Source organism: Colletotrichum truncatum, assembly GCF_014235925.2.
Source record: "Colletotrichum truncatum strain CMES1059 chromosome Unknown Contig_0009, whole genome shotgun sequence".
In the NCBI taxonomy this organism is placed as follows: Eukaryota; Fungi; Ascomycota; class Sordariomycetes; order Glomerellales; family Glomerellaceae; genus Colletotrichum; species Colletotrichum truncatum.
Genome location: NW_027222406.1, coordinates 2,659,780 through 2,674,946, shown reverse-complemented (window position 1 = coordinate 2,674,946; position 15,167 = coordinate 2,659,780). Strand labels below are relative to the sequence as shown.

The 15,167-nt window shown below is 52.5% G+C and overlaps 6 protein-coding genes across 6 annotated transcripts; 2 read left to right on the top strand and 4 right to left on the bottom strand.

The window, feature by feature from the left end:
- Nucleotides 1-199: 199 nt before the first annotated feature.
- On the bottom strand, nucleotides 200-1,196 carry CTRU02_213274 (coiled-coil domain-containing protein 25; the record flags this gene model as incomplete). Its single annotated transcript, XM_070206009.1, has 4 exons — nucleotides 200-346; nucleotides 475-936; nucleotides 1,000-1,034; nucleotides 1,124-1,196. The coding sequence occupies 4 exons, from the start codon at nucleotides 1,194-1,196 to the stop codon at nucleotides 200-202; spliced, it is 717 nt and encodes a 238-aa protein (XP_070060402.1).
- A 933-nt stretch (nucleotides 1,197-2,129) lies between these two features.
- CTRU02_213273 (d-xylulose 5-phosphate d-fructose 6-phosphate) lies at nucleotides 2,130-4,906 on the bottom strand (the record flags this gene model as incomplete). Its single annotated transcript, XM_036730890.1, has 8 exons — nucleotides 2,130-2,164; nucleotides 2,213-2,891; nucleotides 2,942-3,706; nucleotides 3,753-4,062; nucleotides 4,109-4,261; nucleotides 4,314-4,551; nucleotides 4,606-4,680; nucleotides 4,744-4,906. The coding sequence occupies 8 exons, from the start codon at nucleotides 4,904-4,906 to the stop codon at nucleotides 2,130-2,132; spliced, it is 2,418 nt and encodes an 805-aa protein (XP_036577420.1).
- A 1,553-nt stretch (nucleotides 4,907-6,459) lies between these two features.
- Nucleotides 6,460-8,743, top strand: CTRU02_213272 (catalase 1; the record flags this gene model as incomplete). The annotated part of the gene is made up of 2 exons (XM_036730889.1): nucleotides 6,460-6,687; nucleotides 6,746-8,743. The coding sequence occupies 2 exons, from the start codon at nucleotides 6,460-6,462 to the stop codon at nucleotides 8,741-8,743; spliced, it is 2,226 nt and encodes a 741-aa protein (XP_036577419.1).
- A 323-nt stretch (nucleotides 8,744-9,066) lies between these two features.
- Nucleotides 9,067-10,391, bottom strand: CTRU02_213271 (MFS efflux transporter; the record flags this gene model as incomplete). The annotated part of the gene is made up of 2 exons (XM_036730888.2): nucleotides 9,067-10,180; nucleotides 10,297-10,391. The coding sequence occupies 2 exons, from the start codon at nucleotides 10,389-10,391 to the stop codon at nucleotides 9,067-9,069; spliced, it is 1,209 nt and encodes a 402-aa protein (XP_036577418.2).
- A 1,745-nt stretch (nucleotides 10,392-12,136) lies between these two features.
- Nucleotides 12,137-13,064, top strand: CTRU02_213270 (pectate lyase; the record flags this gene model as incomplete). The annotated part of the gene is made up of 5 exons (XM_036730887.1): nucleotides 12,137-12,341; nucleotides 12,399-12,553; nucleotides 12,623-12,721; nucleotides 12,778-12,831; nucleotides 12,888-13,064. The coding sequence occupies 5 exons, from the start codon at nucleotides 12,137-12,139 to the stop codon at nucleotides 13,062-13,064; spliced, it is 690 nt and encodes a 229-aa protein (XP_036577417.1).
- A 388-nt stretch (nucleotides 13,065-13,452) lies between these two features.
- On the bottom strand, nucleotides 13,453-14,379 carry CTRU02_213269 (uncharacterized protein; the record flags this gene model as incomplete). Its single annotated transcript, XM_036730886.1, has 1 exon — nucleotides 13,453-14,379. The coding sequence occupies one exon, from the start codon at nucleotides 14,377-14,379 to the stop codon at nucleotides 13,453-13,455; it is 927 nt and encodes a 308-aa protein (XP_036577416.1).
- Between the last annotated feature and the right edge of the window lie 788 nt (nucleotides 14,380-15,167).

Sequence of the window (15,167 nt, the reverse complement as noted above, 5' to 3'; positions counted from 1 at the left end):
CCTAATGAAGTATGACAAGCGCTTGACGGGGGGTTTTTTTTTTCTTTTTCACAGTGACGATGATGACATGGTGAAATTTGTATGGGCGAGAGAGGGCATGTGTGGTGTGTTGGCATGGTAAAATGCTTGAATTGAAAAAAAAAGGAGGGATATCTAAAGATGCGGGAGCAGGAGCTGCTTGGAGGGAGCTCTATTAAAATCACATGAAGTCGTCCTCCCAGTCGGCGTCGCGGTTCTGGTTGCTCGAGGCCTCCATGTTGTGCTCGGAGAAGAGCTCGTCGTAGGCGTGGTCCTTTTGCCACTTTTTCTCCTTGCGCTCCTGCATGACGCGGGCCTCTTCTTTTTTCTATAGGGTGTTAGTTAGCAGGAAGTAACGTAAATTGGATTATAAAATGTGAAGAAACGATAACTATATATGTATATATATATATATATATGTGTGTGTGTGTGTGTGTGGGAAAAGGCATGACTCACTCTCAAAAGCGAAGCGGCCTGGTCGCGCTTCCTGAGGACCTTGAGGCGGTCATCGCGCTCCTGCTTCAGGTCGGGCTTCTTCTCGACCTTTGTCTTGTTGAGCCTGTTGACGATGGGGTTCTCGCGCTGGGGGACCAGGACGCGCTTCACCTTGCGCGGGTCCTTGAAGGAGACCTGGCCGACCTCCATGCTGCCGTCCTTCTTGAGGTTCGACCACGGCGTGTAGATGATTGTGATGTTGTCCTTCTTGTTGCCCTCGATGGAGTTGGCCTTTGTCAGCTGCGCCAGGTCGGTCACCAGCGCCTCGGGGATCGAGTCCCACGTCATTGGCGTCGCGGACTCGTCCGCCGGGTCCGGCAGGCGGAGGTAGATGTGTGCCGAGGAGAGCTTGTCTACGTGGAACTGTGACGGTTGTGAGTGAGTGAGTGAGTGGGGTGAAGTGAGTGAGAGAGCGTTATTACCCTAGAGATTGTCAGTGTCGCGAAGAGAAAAGATTGAAAAGGGGGCCGGCGTGACGAACCATACGTCCTCCTCCCAGCCGTACTTGATCAGTTCCTCATCTAAGTAAGTCTTATCGTCAGCCCCGGCGTTTGATGGTGGTGATGATGGCTACCCCGCGGCCACCTGGTGAGGGGGGAAGAAAACGGACTCTCAAATTTGTCCTTGCCGACGTAGATGAAGGCGGACGGATCGACGACCGTCGAGGTGAAGTAGTAGACCATCGTGTATCGGTGAGGGAGGAGCCTTTTTCTCTATCGCGCTTCTCTGCCGCGGCCGTTGCGGGTGGGTTTTTTCGTCTTTGAGGGGTTCTCAAGGTGTCGGGCTTTTTTTTTCTTTTTTTCTTTTTTGGCGATGTTTCTGCGACGGAGAAATTTAGAGGTGGGGGTGGGGCGACCAATAGTACTTTGTCTGTATCAGTTCTGGGTGGTGTCTGTAAAGAGGAATGGTGATTTGAGAGGGAAATTGTTAGGGAAAAGGTACCGTGCAGTTGTGTTCTGGCCATGTGAAGCAGCCGAGGGAATATGAGACGACAAGAGGCTATGAGTTGGACTTCTGCCTGATTATATGATACAGGTTGAATAAATTTTGAATTATTTAAAAGAAATGACTATTTAAAATAGAATTGACTGTTTAATTCTATTGCTGTGTATTATTCTACTGTTCTACCTACTGACAATACGTCGCTCACTGAATCCAGTAACTTTCCATGCTGCACGGTCAAAGTTACAATGCCGTTGGGGTCTAAGCTTGGCAGCTGGTGTTGTACAACTCCAATTTCATCTCACCTCAATCCTCCGTCAGCCTTTAGCCATCATTGCAAGTTCACTCCAAGGCCTGAAAACCCACTCTCGTCACCGACCCGGAAACCCGTCAATTGCGTAGGTGTTCACTGGGTACATGGATTAACCTACATTCCCTAGGTATCAAGCCTTGTTGGCTCAGTGGTAAAGCGCCTCACTAGTAATGAGGAGATCGGGCGTTCGATTCGCCCACGAGGCATAACAACGAGCACAAATGTGTTCATTCATCTTTTGCATTTTACCCGAATCTAACATTTTTTTGTTCTCTTTTATTGTTGAAGCACTACATAGATTGGCAGTCACACCGCTCAATCATTTCATAAGTCTATTATCTATCATTAAGTGAGCGCGCGCTCAAAACTTGGGTGAGTCGTAAATGTCGTCAGGGTCTGTCATCGTCAGCAGCTATTCAACGCCAAGAGCCGGCAGCCACTTACCTTTTCCGTTATCTTCAATATACTTGCGCACCTCCTTGACCTTCTCCTCAACCTGCTTGATCTTGTCGTCCAGGCTGTTCTTAATCTTGTCATTCACCTTGGCACCGCCCTTCAATGCCCGGATGGCAACGTCGTAGCGGCTCACGCAGTTGACAAGCATCATGTCAAACGGCGTCGTCGTCGTGCCCTCCTCGCGGTAGCCCTCCACCGTCATTCTGTCCAGACCAGGTCTTCCGAACAGCAGGCCTTGCAGCTCCGTCGCATACCCGTGGTAGTTGAAGCAGACATCCCTGTCTTCGGTGAACATCTCCAGGAAGGCGTCCCTACTCAACGCGTGCGGGTGTTTGGCCTCGGCGCGGACGACCATGAGATCCGTCACATTGATAACACGGACACGGAGCTCTGGCGCGAGCGTCCGAAGCAGCTCTGCCGCCTTGACGACTTCGAACGTCACTTCGACACCAACACCTACCAGCACGACGTCGGGGTTGGCGCCTTCGTCTGTCGAGGCGAACTTCCACGTGCTCGCTCCGATACGGCAATGCTCTGCGGCGGCGTCGACATCGAGGTAGGTTGAAGTGGGCTGCTTGGAGCCGATGATGAGGTTAACCTTGTCTCGAGACTTGAGGCAGTGGTGAACCGTGCTAAGGAAGCAGTTGGCGTCGGGCGGGAGGTAAACCTGTGCAAATTAGTGATTTGACTTGAAACGAAAGATTCAAGCAGACTTACTCTGGCTGCCTCAGATTTGAGATTGAGGACTGCTCCGATGAACGACGGGTTCTGGTGGGAGAAGCCGTTGTGCTCCTGGCGAGCCCAGGTGCTGGTCTCGATGTAGTTGATGGACGCCAACTCGCCGCGCCACTTGACCTGCTTGGCGACCTTGTTGAACTTGGCATATTGCACCATCATTGTGTGCACAATACCAAGGAAGGACTCGTAACTAGGGAACAGCGCATGACGGCCGGTCAACGTGTAACCCTGCATGAAGGCCTGGCAGCAGTGTTCCGAGAGAATCTCAATAACCCGTCCACCCCTAGCGCGCGAGTAATCATCCCACTGGAAGTTGCGCCCGGTGTTTTCGAACACGGCGTCGAGCTTGTTGCTCTCCAACTCATCAGGGGAGAACATGCGGAATGTTTTAGGGTTCTTCTGGATTACTTGGTTGAGAAGCTCCCCCGTGACCTTCATGCAGCTGGCTTGCTCTCCAGGTTTGACTGTAAGACTCTTCCAGTCCGGCAGCTCGAGACTAACATAAGGATCGTAAGTGGTCTTGTATTGACCAAGCTTCTTGGCATCGTTCTTTGGGATCGTCTCAAGAATGCTGTCGTTGGGTTTGCCATCAGGCAAAAGTTTGCTAATGTCGTATCCGGCAAGCCACTCCTGGAGCTTCTGAAGGTGTGTCTCATCAGAGCCAGCCTTGGGCAGCGGGACTTGGTGTGATTTGAAAGATCCTTCGATGATGGCCCCGTCGACGTCTTTAGGTCCAGACCATCCCTAGGGAAATCAGCGGTTGATCGCTTTTATGTCCAGAACCACCTACCTTGGGTGTGCGCAAGGCAATCATGGGCCAGCGAGGCTTGGCAATTGGTTTGCCTGTGCGAGCCGCCTGCTGGATCTTCTTCACTTCGGCCACAGCCCATTCAAGCGCATTGGACAGATCGTTATCGATGTCATTCAGCTCATCCACAATGCACACCTGGTAGCCGTAACCAGTGAACAGCGATACGATTTCCTTGTTGTCCATGCAGCCGAAAATAGTGCGCTCGCTGATCTTGAAGCCATTGATATGGAGAATGGGAATCACAGCTCCCGACTCCTTGGGGTCAATATACTTGATGGCGTGCCAGGCGCTGAAAAACATTAGCATGGTTCGCAACTGTGTAATAACCGACGTACGCAGCAGTAGGGCCACTCTCAGCCTCTCCATCACCTACAACACAGGTGACGATGAGCTCGGGGTTGTCCATGACGGCGCCAAAGGACACGCCCAAAGCGTAACCCAGTTCACCGCCCTCATGGATTGATCCAGGTGTCTCGGCATTGATGTGACTAACACGTGTTAACCCATGGTCTAATTCTTTTAAAGCGACGTGTTGCTAACCTAGGGAAGCCTCCCGGGACGGAGAATCTCGTGATGAGGTTGAAGAGACCCTCCTTGGTACGGCTGTACTCCTTCGGGTAGAACCTCTCCAGCGAGCCTTCGAGCCAGAGGGAGGCCAACGCAGCAGGAGCGCCGTGTCCCGGGCCAATAACATAGATCATGTCCATATCATGTTTACTGATGAGGCGGTTGAGATGGGACCAGACCAGAATGAGGCCGGGACAGGTACCCCAGTGGCCTTGATGTTGTCAGATACTGCTTTCACGACCCAGTATTGTGTACCCAGACTTACCCAGCAAACGGGGCTTGACATGCTCAAACTCTAGCTTGGACTCGAGTAGAACATTGTCTCGGAGAAAGATCATCGCTGAGCATTATTAGCTGACGAACACGTGCGCAGATCTGCAAGGACAGGGTAGAATCGGCTTACCGGCAGCGATGTAACAGGCAGCATTTTGAAAGTCGGTCAGGGATTTGGCGACCGTGTTGTCCAAGGTCGTCTTGTTTCTTCTTACGGCAAGATCCAGGACATTGTTAGGGAGACGGGAGGCCAGGGGAGGCGGGTTAGGCTCTTTGATGACTTCGGCAGGCATCTTGAAGATTGGATGCTGTTTCGAGGGAGCTTGGGATCTGCTAATATCTCGAGTCAAGAAGACTCGTCTCTTTGTAGACGCAACTCGGATCCGAGGAGATGAATCTGTTCAAAGAGATGTGTTGATGCGTTTGCTGAGTTGATCAAGCGGCGACGTGGGAGCAATAGAAACACACAATGCTGTTTGAATGCTCTGAGTGTTGCAAGATAAGATCTTATCTGATCATTAATTCCAGCGCGAAGAATGACGCGAAAGACAGCTGGAAAGAGCAAGGTAATGGGCCTTTGCTGTGCCGGTGAAGCGGGATGTGGGTTAACAGGATGGGCGATCGATGAGTCGATGACGTCGATTGTCTGTCAAAATCACAAATGCACAAATGCCAAGGTGGAAACTGCAAGAGGGAGCCGGGTACTTAAGATGTCACTGCTTCGAAATTGGTATTTTTCCGTTTGGCCAAATCAATCAAAAAAAAAGCAAAAAAAAGGGTTGAGAAATAACGAGAAAGTAAAAAGAGACATCCCAGTTTTCTGAAGCTGGAGTATTTTAGGTTTACTTCTATTTCACATGATGTTGCGTGCAATTTGGGTCATTTTCATGTCACTGGAGCTGTCAGTTGAACCATGTTCCAGTAAACGTCGTAACCCGCTACACCGGCATTGCCGGATCGAGAACGATAATTCGGGGGTGGACCTGGATCTAGTAACGAATTGGGATGCCGAGGAAATGGGCTTTTCAAACTCGGCGCCAGACAGAAAGGCATCATGATTATTACCGGGTCATGATCTCACTCATGTCAAAGTGGCCATCGAATAAGGCGTAACTTGTTACCAATGGTCAATGTGCAGCTCTTGCCTTTAGGAGGCCAGAAGCTTGGGCCATTGAGGGGCAATCGAGGGGCATTTGCACGATACGTACCTTCTTTTCACAGCCCAAAAGATGCACCCGTTTGGTTGAGGTCCCGCTTTATTTTAAGGAAGCTTAAGATACGTACTCATAATTGGTCACTCTCTAGGAGGCTCTGATCCACGGTATCCACTTCCCGGAGAATAGCTCCGTATGGTGATACACGACTGGCAGGTACAAACTTGCAAGGGTGCCAGGTGGCAGGAGGTGTCTGTTAACCCCTGGACGCGTCCACTACCTTTGAGCTCTGACATCAACATGGCGAAATCACGATGCTCCTGCGCTTCTTTGATCTCTGGAACCGCCATTACCCGTCTGGTCCGTCGTTCTATGTCTCCCAGGAGAGAACTGCCGTGTCACCTTGAATATGGTCCAGCCAATGAGACAGTCACGGCTCTTCCCAATTAGGGAGGACTGGGGAGCTACCGCTGTTCTCGACTCACCGTGAACATATGGTTGACGTCAGGCATTTTGATGGCTTCGAGCCACTCATGCATGGACATGGATCAATCTCAACGGCCCAATGGTAAATCTTGCTTTATAAAATACTCCGGTCTCTTTGGCACTACTTTAAGCCGTTCCTCTTCTGCCGTTGAAGCTCACTTTTCTTATTTCTTTTCTCAGGTCTCTAACTCTCAGCCCAAGCAACAATGGCATCTGTAGTATCCGATACCATCAAGAAAGCCGAGAACGCAGTCATGGGTGAAGCAAATGCAAAGCAAGCTCAGCTTGCCGAGAACATTGTCGAGCACAACACCAAGACTCAGATGACGACCGACTATGGCGTCAAGATCGAGAACACGGACGACTGGCTGAGAGTCACCAACGACGAACAAACGGGCCCTATGCTCTTGGAGGACCCTATTGCGAGAGAGAAGGTTCGTTGAGAATTCCGCTTACCCTTATGTTATGACCACCGCTGACCTCTGAAAAAAGATTCACCGATTCGACCATGAGAGAATCCCCGAGAGAGTCGTCCATGCCAGAGGTGCCGGCGCCTTTGGTACTTTCCGCCTCTTCGAGAGCGCTTCAGATGTCACCAACGCCGGTGTCTTGACCGATACCTCGCGTGAGACTCCTGTATTCCTTCGTTTCTCCACTGTCCTCGGTAGCCGTGGCAGTGCCGACACTGTCCGCGATGTTCGAGGTTTCGCCATCAAGTTCTACACCAAGGAGGGTAACTGGGATATGGTTGGAAATAATATCCCCGTCTTCTTCATCCAGGACGCCATGAAGTTCCCCGACGTCATTCATGCTGGCAAGCCCGAGCCCCAACTCGAGTTCCCCCAGGCGCAGTCTGCCCACAACAACTTCTGGGATTTCCAGTACCTGCACACTGAGGCTACTCACATGTTCATGTGGGCCATGTCCGACCGTACCATCCCTAGATCCTACAGAATGATGCAGGGTTTCGGTGTCAACACCTACACCCTTACCAACGACCAGGGCGAGCGCCACTTTGTCAAGTTCCACTTCACTCCCGAGCTTGGTGTCCACTCTCTCGTGTGGGACGAGGCTCTCAAGCTGGCCGGACAGGACCCTGACTTCCACCGCAAGGATCTCGCGGAGGCTATCGATGCCGGCGCCTTCCCCAAGTGGAAGTTTGGTATTCAGGTTCTCCCCGAGTCCAGGGAGCATGAGTTTGACTTTGACATCCTTGACGCCACCAAGGTCTGGCCCGAAGAGCTTGTCCCTGTCCGTTACATCGGAGAGCTTGAGCTCAACAGGAACCCCGACGAGTACTTCCCTCAGACCGAACAAGTTGCTTTTTGCACCAGCCATGTCGTGCCCGGCATCGGCTTTTCTGATGACCCTCTTCTTCAGGGTCGTAACTTTTCTTACTTTGATACCCAAATTTCCCGTCTCGGCATCAACTGGGAGGAATTGCCCATTAACAAGCCTGTCTGCCCTGTCATGAACTTCAACCGCGACGGTGCCATGCGCCACACCATTAACAAGGGCATTAACTACTGGCCCAACCGCTTCGAGGCTACTCCTCCCGCGAACCACTCCAAGGCCGCTGGTGCCTACGTCGAATTCGCTCAAAAGGTCGAGGGCATGAAGAAGCGAACCAAGAGCGCCAAGTTCAAGGAGCACTTCGCCCAGGCACAGCTCTTCTTCAACAGTTTGTCTCCTGTTGAGAAGGCTCACGTTATCAGCGCCTTCTCTTTCGAGTTGGACCACTGCGAGGATGAGATCGTCTATGAGCGCATGTCTCAGCGTCTTGCCGATATTGACCTCGGCTTGGCCCAGACCGTCGCTGACCTTGTTGGTGGTAAGGCTCCCGAAAAGGCTGGCAAGCAGAACCACGGCAAGACTGCCAAGGGTCTCAGCCAGTTTGACTTCATGCCCGAGACTCCGACCATCAAGTCGCGTCGTGTCGCTATCATCATTGCTGATGGCTACGACTCTGCTGCCTACACCACCGTGAGAGCGGCTGTTGGTGCTGCCATGGCTGTGCCTATCATCATTGGAACTCGGAGGTCGGAGATCTTCCCTGCAGGTGCGTCCAAGACGCCTGGCCAGGGTATCAAGCCCGACCACCACCTCGAGGGCTTCAGATCTACCATGGTCGATGCCATCTTCATCCCCGGCGGAGCCGACTCTATCAAGACCTTGTCCAAGAACGGCCGTGCTCTGCACTGGGTCCGTGAGGCCTTTGGTCATCTTAAGGCTATTGCCGCTACTGGAGAGGCTGTCGACTTTGTCAACACTGCTATCAACCTTCCCAGCGTCTCTGTGTCTAGCGACAGCAACGTTGAGGAGAGCTACGGTGTTGTGACGATGAAGACTGTTCGCCCTGAGAGTTTGAAGGAGACTGTCGACATTGTCAAGAACGGCACGGGATTCCTGGAGAAGTTCTTCTACACCATCTCGCAGCACCGTGTCTGGCAGCGTGAGTTGGATGAGCTGAACACCCAGCTGGCTTACTAGTGTAACGATTGATATCACGACTGGATTTGGCGTTGGGATTTCGGAAACGAGATAATTAGTTATTAATGACAATTGTTCATACTCCAATGTCACCTTGTTTTGAGCTTATGCTATGTTACTACATTATTCAGGGTTGCAAGCGGTTGAAATGTTCTCTACTGTAAGTGCACACTTGTGCACTCTGAAGTAGGACTCTGTCCTTGAATGGCTGTTCCCTCTTTACGTCTTTCTTTACGCGTAGGAAGTTCAACTACGTAATACTTGGTGCCTACTATAAGACGATAATCAGTTGGCGAGCAGTCCTGGAAAGCTTGGCTATGCCATTAGTCCTGTCTCTTCGACCGGGATGACAAGAAGAACCAGCAACCGATCATGCCGGCAAACAAGGTCAAAGCAATTGGGTGCAGGACCCAAGTACCGCTCGCTTGAGCAATCATACCAGTGGCGAAAGGCGCCACGGCACCACCGCTGCTTCCAAACGCAGTAATGATGGCGATGCCACTCGTCCGGCTCTTGCTCGACATGCCGCGCAAGAAGACGGTCGCCGCACACGGGTAAATGGGGCCAAGCAGCAGACCGACAATGGCCAACGACACGGCGTTTCCGACAATGTTTGGCACAAACCAGACGAGAAGCTGGAAACACGCCGCTCCGATGGTCATGACGTACACGAACAGCTCCTCACCCACGCGCTGGCTGAGGCTGGAGAGGACGAAGCGGCCGACGGTGATGCCTGCCCAGAAACCGGCCGTGACGTATCCGACGGCCTCGGGGTTCGCGACGTCTCGCACATCGACCAAGAAGGAAATGACCCAACCTGAGATGGAAACCTCGGCGCCCTGGTACGCGAACGTGAAGAGCGCTCCGAGGAAGACCAACCTGCGCCGCAGGGCGTGGAACATGGAGGCCAGCCTGACCTTGACGGTGTCGTACGTCGCCTGCTGGCTTGAAGCCTCGTGCTCCGCGATGGCCGGGTTGTCCCTCTCGTAATGCGCAAAGGACCACGCGGAGAAGACGAGGCTGAAAGCGGCCAGGCTCATCGGGATCAGGTAGAACCGGTACCACAAGTCCCAGCCGATGGAAGACACCATGGCCGTGGCGAGGATGGGGCCGACCATACCGCCGAGCCCGTAGGCGCCGTGGAGGGCGCCGAGTAAGGTGGTGCCGTTACGCAGGGAGCCGCAGAAGAGCGTGTTCAGCGTCAGGTTCGTCGCCATGCCGAAGCCGAGCAGGAAGAAGGAGACGACGATGACGGGGAACGGCGCGCCGACGACAAGCGGGATGTAGGCCGCTAGCATGCACCCCTGAGCCGCGATCATCAGGTGCGCGCGGGAGAGACGGGCGCGGAGGGCGTCTACGAAGAAGGCGGCGGTGATGAAGCCTACGGCGTTACCGATGAAGATTAGAGACACGATGGCGTAGCCTATGTTGTAGTACCTGCGACACGTGAGTCATTTCTGCGGGAAGATTGGTGGTGGTAAGGTAATCTTAGAGGAGGGGGGGGGGGGGGGGGGGGGGGGTGGGGGTTAACGGGGGTGGGTGATTTGACTGACTTCTCCATGTAAGGGATGATAGCACCTGGAGCACCGTCGTTGATACCGTTGCCCATGTTCATCAGGCATGCCGCGAGGAAGCGCCAACGGTTCATGTAAGGCGCGAGGACGCTCTGAGTCGGCTCGACGGACTCGACGCCGGCTTCGTCCCGGGAGAAGGCATCTGAGCCGGCGCCGTTGGCCTCTAGGACCGTGGGCTGATCGGGGGTGTGTAGTGAGGCTTGTCTGGGGAGCGAGTGCATGGGGAACGACTCTTGACCACGCGAAGAGTGACCTCGCGGTGGGTGGTGGGAGTCGAGGCGGGGAGCGCCCCCGGCGACTTTGGCCGGAGGAGTTACATGGACTTGGGACGGTTCATGGGTGATGAACGCGTCGAAAGTTGGGGTGTTCATCGCGGGGAACAATTGCGCTGCAGGCGCAAGGGGTAATTGGGTTGAGGGTAATTTTGATGTTGTGTTGTAGGGGATGAAGTTTTCGGATGAAGTTTAGAATTGGATGGCCGGGGAAAACTGGTATCTCGGCTTCCGAACCCGGGGGCGATAAGCGTGGGGCCGGGCAATTTCAACCGCGGCTTTTACTTGTAGATACGCGCTGGTGCGGTTTTTTTTTTTTTTTTTTTTTTTTTTGTCCCAGACTTGATTGGGAAGGTCTTTCGGCTTGGTGCCGGACAGGGATTGTAGGGGTTATGATGTCGACCACAGTTGGAACAACACTGTAATGTTTTCTTTGGTTTTTGTATTAAACCTCCTTTGAATTGTTAGTATGGGTTTAATGCTATAGGTTGGTATTTCCTTATACTACAACAAGTATTAAGTACACTATACAAAGATGGACGAGCATTCATGCCTCCACAAGCTCTCTGTTAGTGAGATTCGCCGCGGAATTGTATCTGATGCTTTTGTGATCTCAAGAGTTCATGTTCCGCAGAATGCAAAAGATTTTGCTAGTATGCACCATAATTCCACGAGTAATCTTGGTTCTAACAGATGATGCCAACAAAAACAACCGTGAATCCATAGCAGACGTGCATGAGACTCGAGTCATTGTAGCACAATCGCTGTCGAATTGCTCCTCAATCCTGCAGCTCGTCAATTCCTTCTACTGCATGCATTTTCTGCACCATCGGCATTCGTGGTGCAAGTCGCTGCTTACATTATACTACTGATCCAGCAGCTCGGCCCATAGAACCCATTTTGGCCATCTTTGTATAACCTCTCCCCTCTCCAGACTTGGCACAATATCACACTACCACCCTCTCACGGCAATTGATCGGCACTTCGCATGCGGGCACTATATTTCAGTAACACCTCATGCGATGTGTTCCTCGGAGATCGCATCCTAAACCAACCTCCGCCAGCGGTCCGCTTCCATGGTTCCATTCCATTGGTGGGACTGCCAAGTTGGCTCAGGGGGTCGGCGGATAACACTGAGAGGATCAAGGGTTTTCGGGGCGCGAATTCTGCGCCAACAGTTGCGGATGTCTTCAGACCCAGGGCGCTCAAAACAGAAAATGTTGGGTCCATCAAAGCTTGCTTCTACTCTTTCTTGTCTATTTTCCACGACTAAGAAATAACTCGATAATGTCTCTGTCCAACTTTTGCGTCGTCTTGGCTTCTGAATCCACGTGTGCCAACCGTCCACTATTGTTTCAGTAATATATACAGAGGCTTGGCTTTCATGGTCAGAAGCGTGCCAATGAGAAATCGGTAGAGGTGAACTCCTGTGATCCATATACCATTCTTCAGTTTATATAAACTCACATCATGATACTCTACGTTATTGACTATCTAGAGTGATCATCCAGCAGTCATCTACAGCAAAGCCATCAACTATTATCACAATGTTCTCCAAAACCCTTGCTGTTACCCTCCTCGGGTCTATCCCCGCGGCACTTGCCTGCCTGGGCTACGAAGGAGGCCTCCCTACACCCACCGAGACCAGACCAATCTCTGCACCCATCTATGTCAAGTCTGGCGAGGTGTTTGACGGAGGCTGGGCCAAGTACGACAGGAGCCCTACTTCTTGCAGGGATCAGTCGGAAGGAGGTATGAATCTTTACCGTTATTGTCTTGCTCCAAGTCGAAAACTAATGGAATTAATAGGTGAATCTGACACCGCCTTCGTGCTTGAAAAGGGCGCCACCTTGCGTAACGTCATCATCGGCAAGACTGCTGGAGAGGGTGTTTACTGTCTAGGAGGAGGCTGCACTCTCGAGTTTGTGTGGTTCGAGGATGTTTGCGAGGACGCCATCTCCATTGTAAGTGAAGGCTTAAATGCCAGTCTTGCTGGTTTGATATACAAGAACAAGTCACTGACTATCACTTAGAAAGAGGACAAGGTTGGCGACGAGACCTGGATCATCGGCGGAGGTGCCTTCCATGCCTCCGACAAGATCATCCAGCACAACGGATGCGGAAAAGTCAACGTGAGTGCTCACCCCCTTAAGTACAGAGAACCGTAATGAGCTAACATCCATCTTAGATCATCAACTTCTACGCCGAAGACTACGGCAAGGTCTACCGCTCCTGCGGAACTGTAAGTGAAACATGCTCTGTTCATACCGGAACGAGAAATACTGACCTGCCGTCCAGTGCCAAAAGTGCGCTCGCGAGGTCTACGTCGAGGGAGTCACTGCCCGCGATGGCGGCGAGGTTGTGGGCATCACCAAGTCGAACGGCGACAAGGCTACCCTTGTCAACGTCTGCACCGACGCCAAGACCCCTTGCCAGAACTACAGCGGTCCTGGTGACAAGGACGGCGCCTGCTAAGTGTCCATTGGGAGAGATTAAGTCGGACATGAGTTTCACGCTGCTTTTGCGTCTTCTGGTACATAGCACTTTACCCAGCCACTTGTATATACTCTTCAAATGTCCTACATATCAACTTGCAGCTCGTGGATCATGTGATTGGCGCATTTACAGATGACTGCATCGATGTTTCATATGTTCTACTCAGAATTGACGGCCATAAAGGGTAAGATTTAGTCGTAACCTCTCGTGTGGGGAAAAACTTGTGAGCTCAACTATCATCTGGTGAATAGGTATGTCAACAGGGCACTCAAAGGATGGGCAACTTCCACTTCATGTTATTATTGTACGCATCTTTTAGCTAGCTATTCTACGCGACTTAGCAGCCTTGTCCCTACCATAACAGACACTATGAGCTTGCTGCCGTTGTTGTTACAGGCGCTGCACTCGTCGCCGCAGATGTAGGCGGTGCCGTCGTCCCCGACGCGGTTGAAGTTCCCGTTCCTCCACCCTTCACCACCGTAGCTCTGACGACTTGCCCGAGCGTGTTGAAGACAATATTAACCAACGAGCTGAGCGGAGCGTACTCGTAAACCTTCTCCACCAACCCGTTGCCGAGGTCCTTCTGGGATCCCGTGAAGGTCATGTTCTGTTGGTAGTTGCCAATAATGGTGCTCAGAGCGTTGCTTCCGCCGTTGACTACCTCTTGGACAATGTTGCCCAGGTTGTCGATGAGGAAGTTGATCTTGGTGTCGCCGTTCACAATGGAACCAAGCAGGCCGTCCACCGCACCGACGACGTCGTCGACAACATCCCCCACTGTGTCGATCAGGTTAATGAGCAACGGATTCAGGTCGAGAGACGCTAGAGTGCGGTTGACGATGTCGACAAGGTTGCCGAGACGGATGACCAGCTCAAGCTCCGCCTCAACGTCCGCAATAGTGATGTTGACCTTTTCAATGCCGATTTGAACACCGGCGTTGATGGTTACAAGCTTGGCTATCTCGGCAGCCAGGTTCACTTCTGCGTTGAGGTTGTCGACGTCCAGCTCGATGCGGCCTACGGATAGCTCAGGGACTTTGAGGTAGACGTCTGCAGGGGGTGTGCTAGTTGGTGCTGTAGTTGTACCGCCGCCGCCGCCGCCGCCATTGCCGTTGGATGCGGTGCCTTGCGCAGCCGTTGATGTTGGCGTGGTGGCTGATCCGGTTGCTTCTGGTGTTGAAGATGGCTGTTCCGCTGGTGTGCTTGTCTCAACTGGATCGGTCGCCGTGGGAGTCTGCGCCGCGACGAGCGATATCCAGAGCCCGAGAAGGGACGAGAGGGTTGAGAACCTCATCTTGACTTAGACGACGGCCTGAGTGAACGAGCGTATGAAGGGAACGACGACGACACAAGGTGAGAGTGACGAGAATTCAACCCAACGTTGGTGAACTCTGAGACGTCTGGTCACGACAACAGGGCCTGTGGGGGATATAAGGCGGGCATCGTTCTGCTGCAGAATCAAGGTTGTCATTTTACCTCATCGGCATCCCCTGCCCACCACGTAGCAAACACGCTTTTACACCCCTGGTGGGACTGATGCTACGCGGACGGCCCCATATCTAGGGCGGATATTGGCAGCGATGCTGGAATGGCGGTGCTGTCAGATGGCCCCCCCCCCCTCCCCCGCCCCTTTTATAACGTGTGGTTCATCTTAAAACCGAGACAACCTGCAAGCCCCCGGACCGATGAGCTGCACGTTTTCCTTGGAACCAGTTCCACTTTCCAAGGCCGAACAAGATTGCCATCCGTCATGCATCGAATACCGGCACCGCATCGACGGGGATATGCTTTCTGCGGTTGGACGAACCGGCCGGGGATTCGCTGAGAACGGGTGCATCGCGTGCGGGTAGTGCTTCCGAGAAGAACATTCGGCATCATGTGGGTTAGGAGGTATGGAGGTAAAAAAACACTCACCCAGGATCTTAGCATGGGGGTTGTATTAAGGTGGTACTCATACGGTGACACACACACACACACACACACCTGTCAGTGTTGGCAACAGTCACTCGTCATTGCAACTATGCTTCATATCCCCGTCTCTTAGACAAGCTGGTTTGACCATACTTGTATCCATTGGTTCCC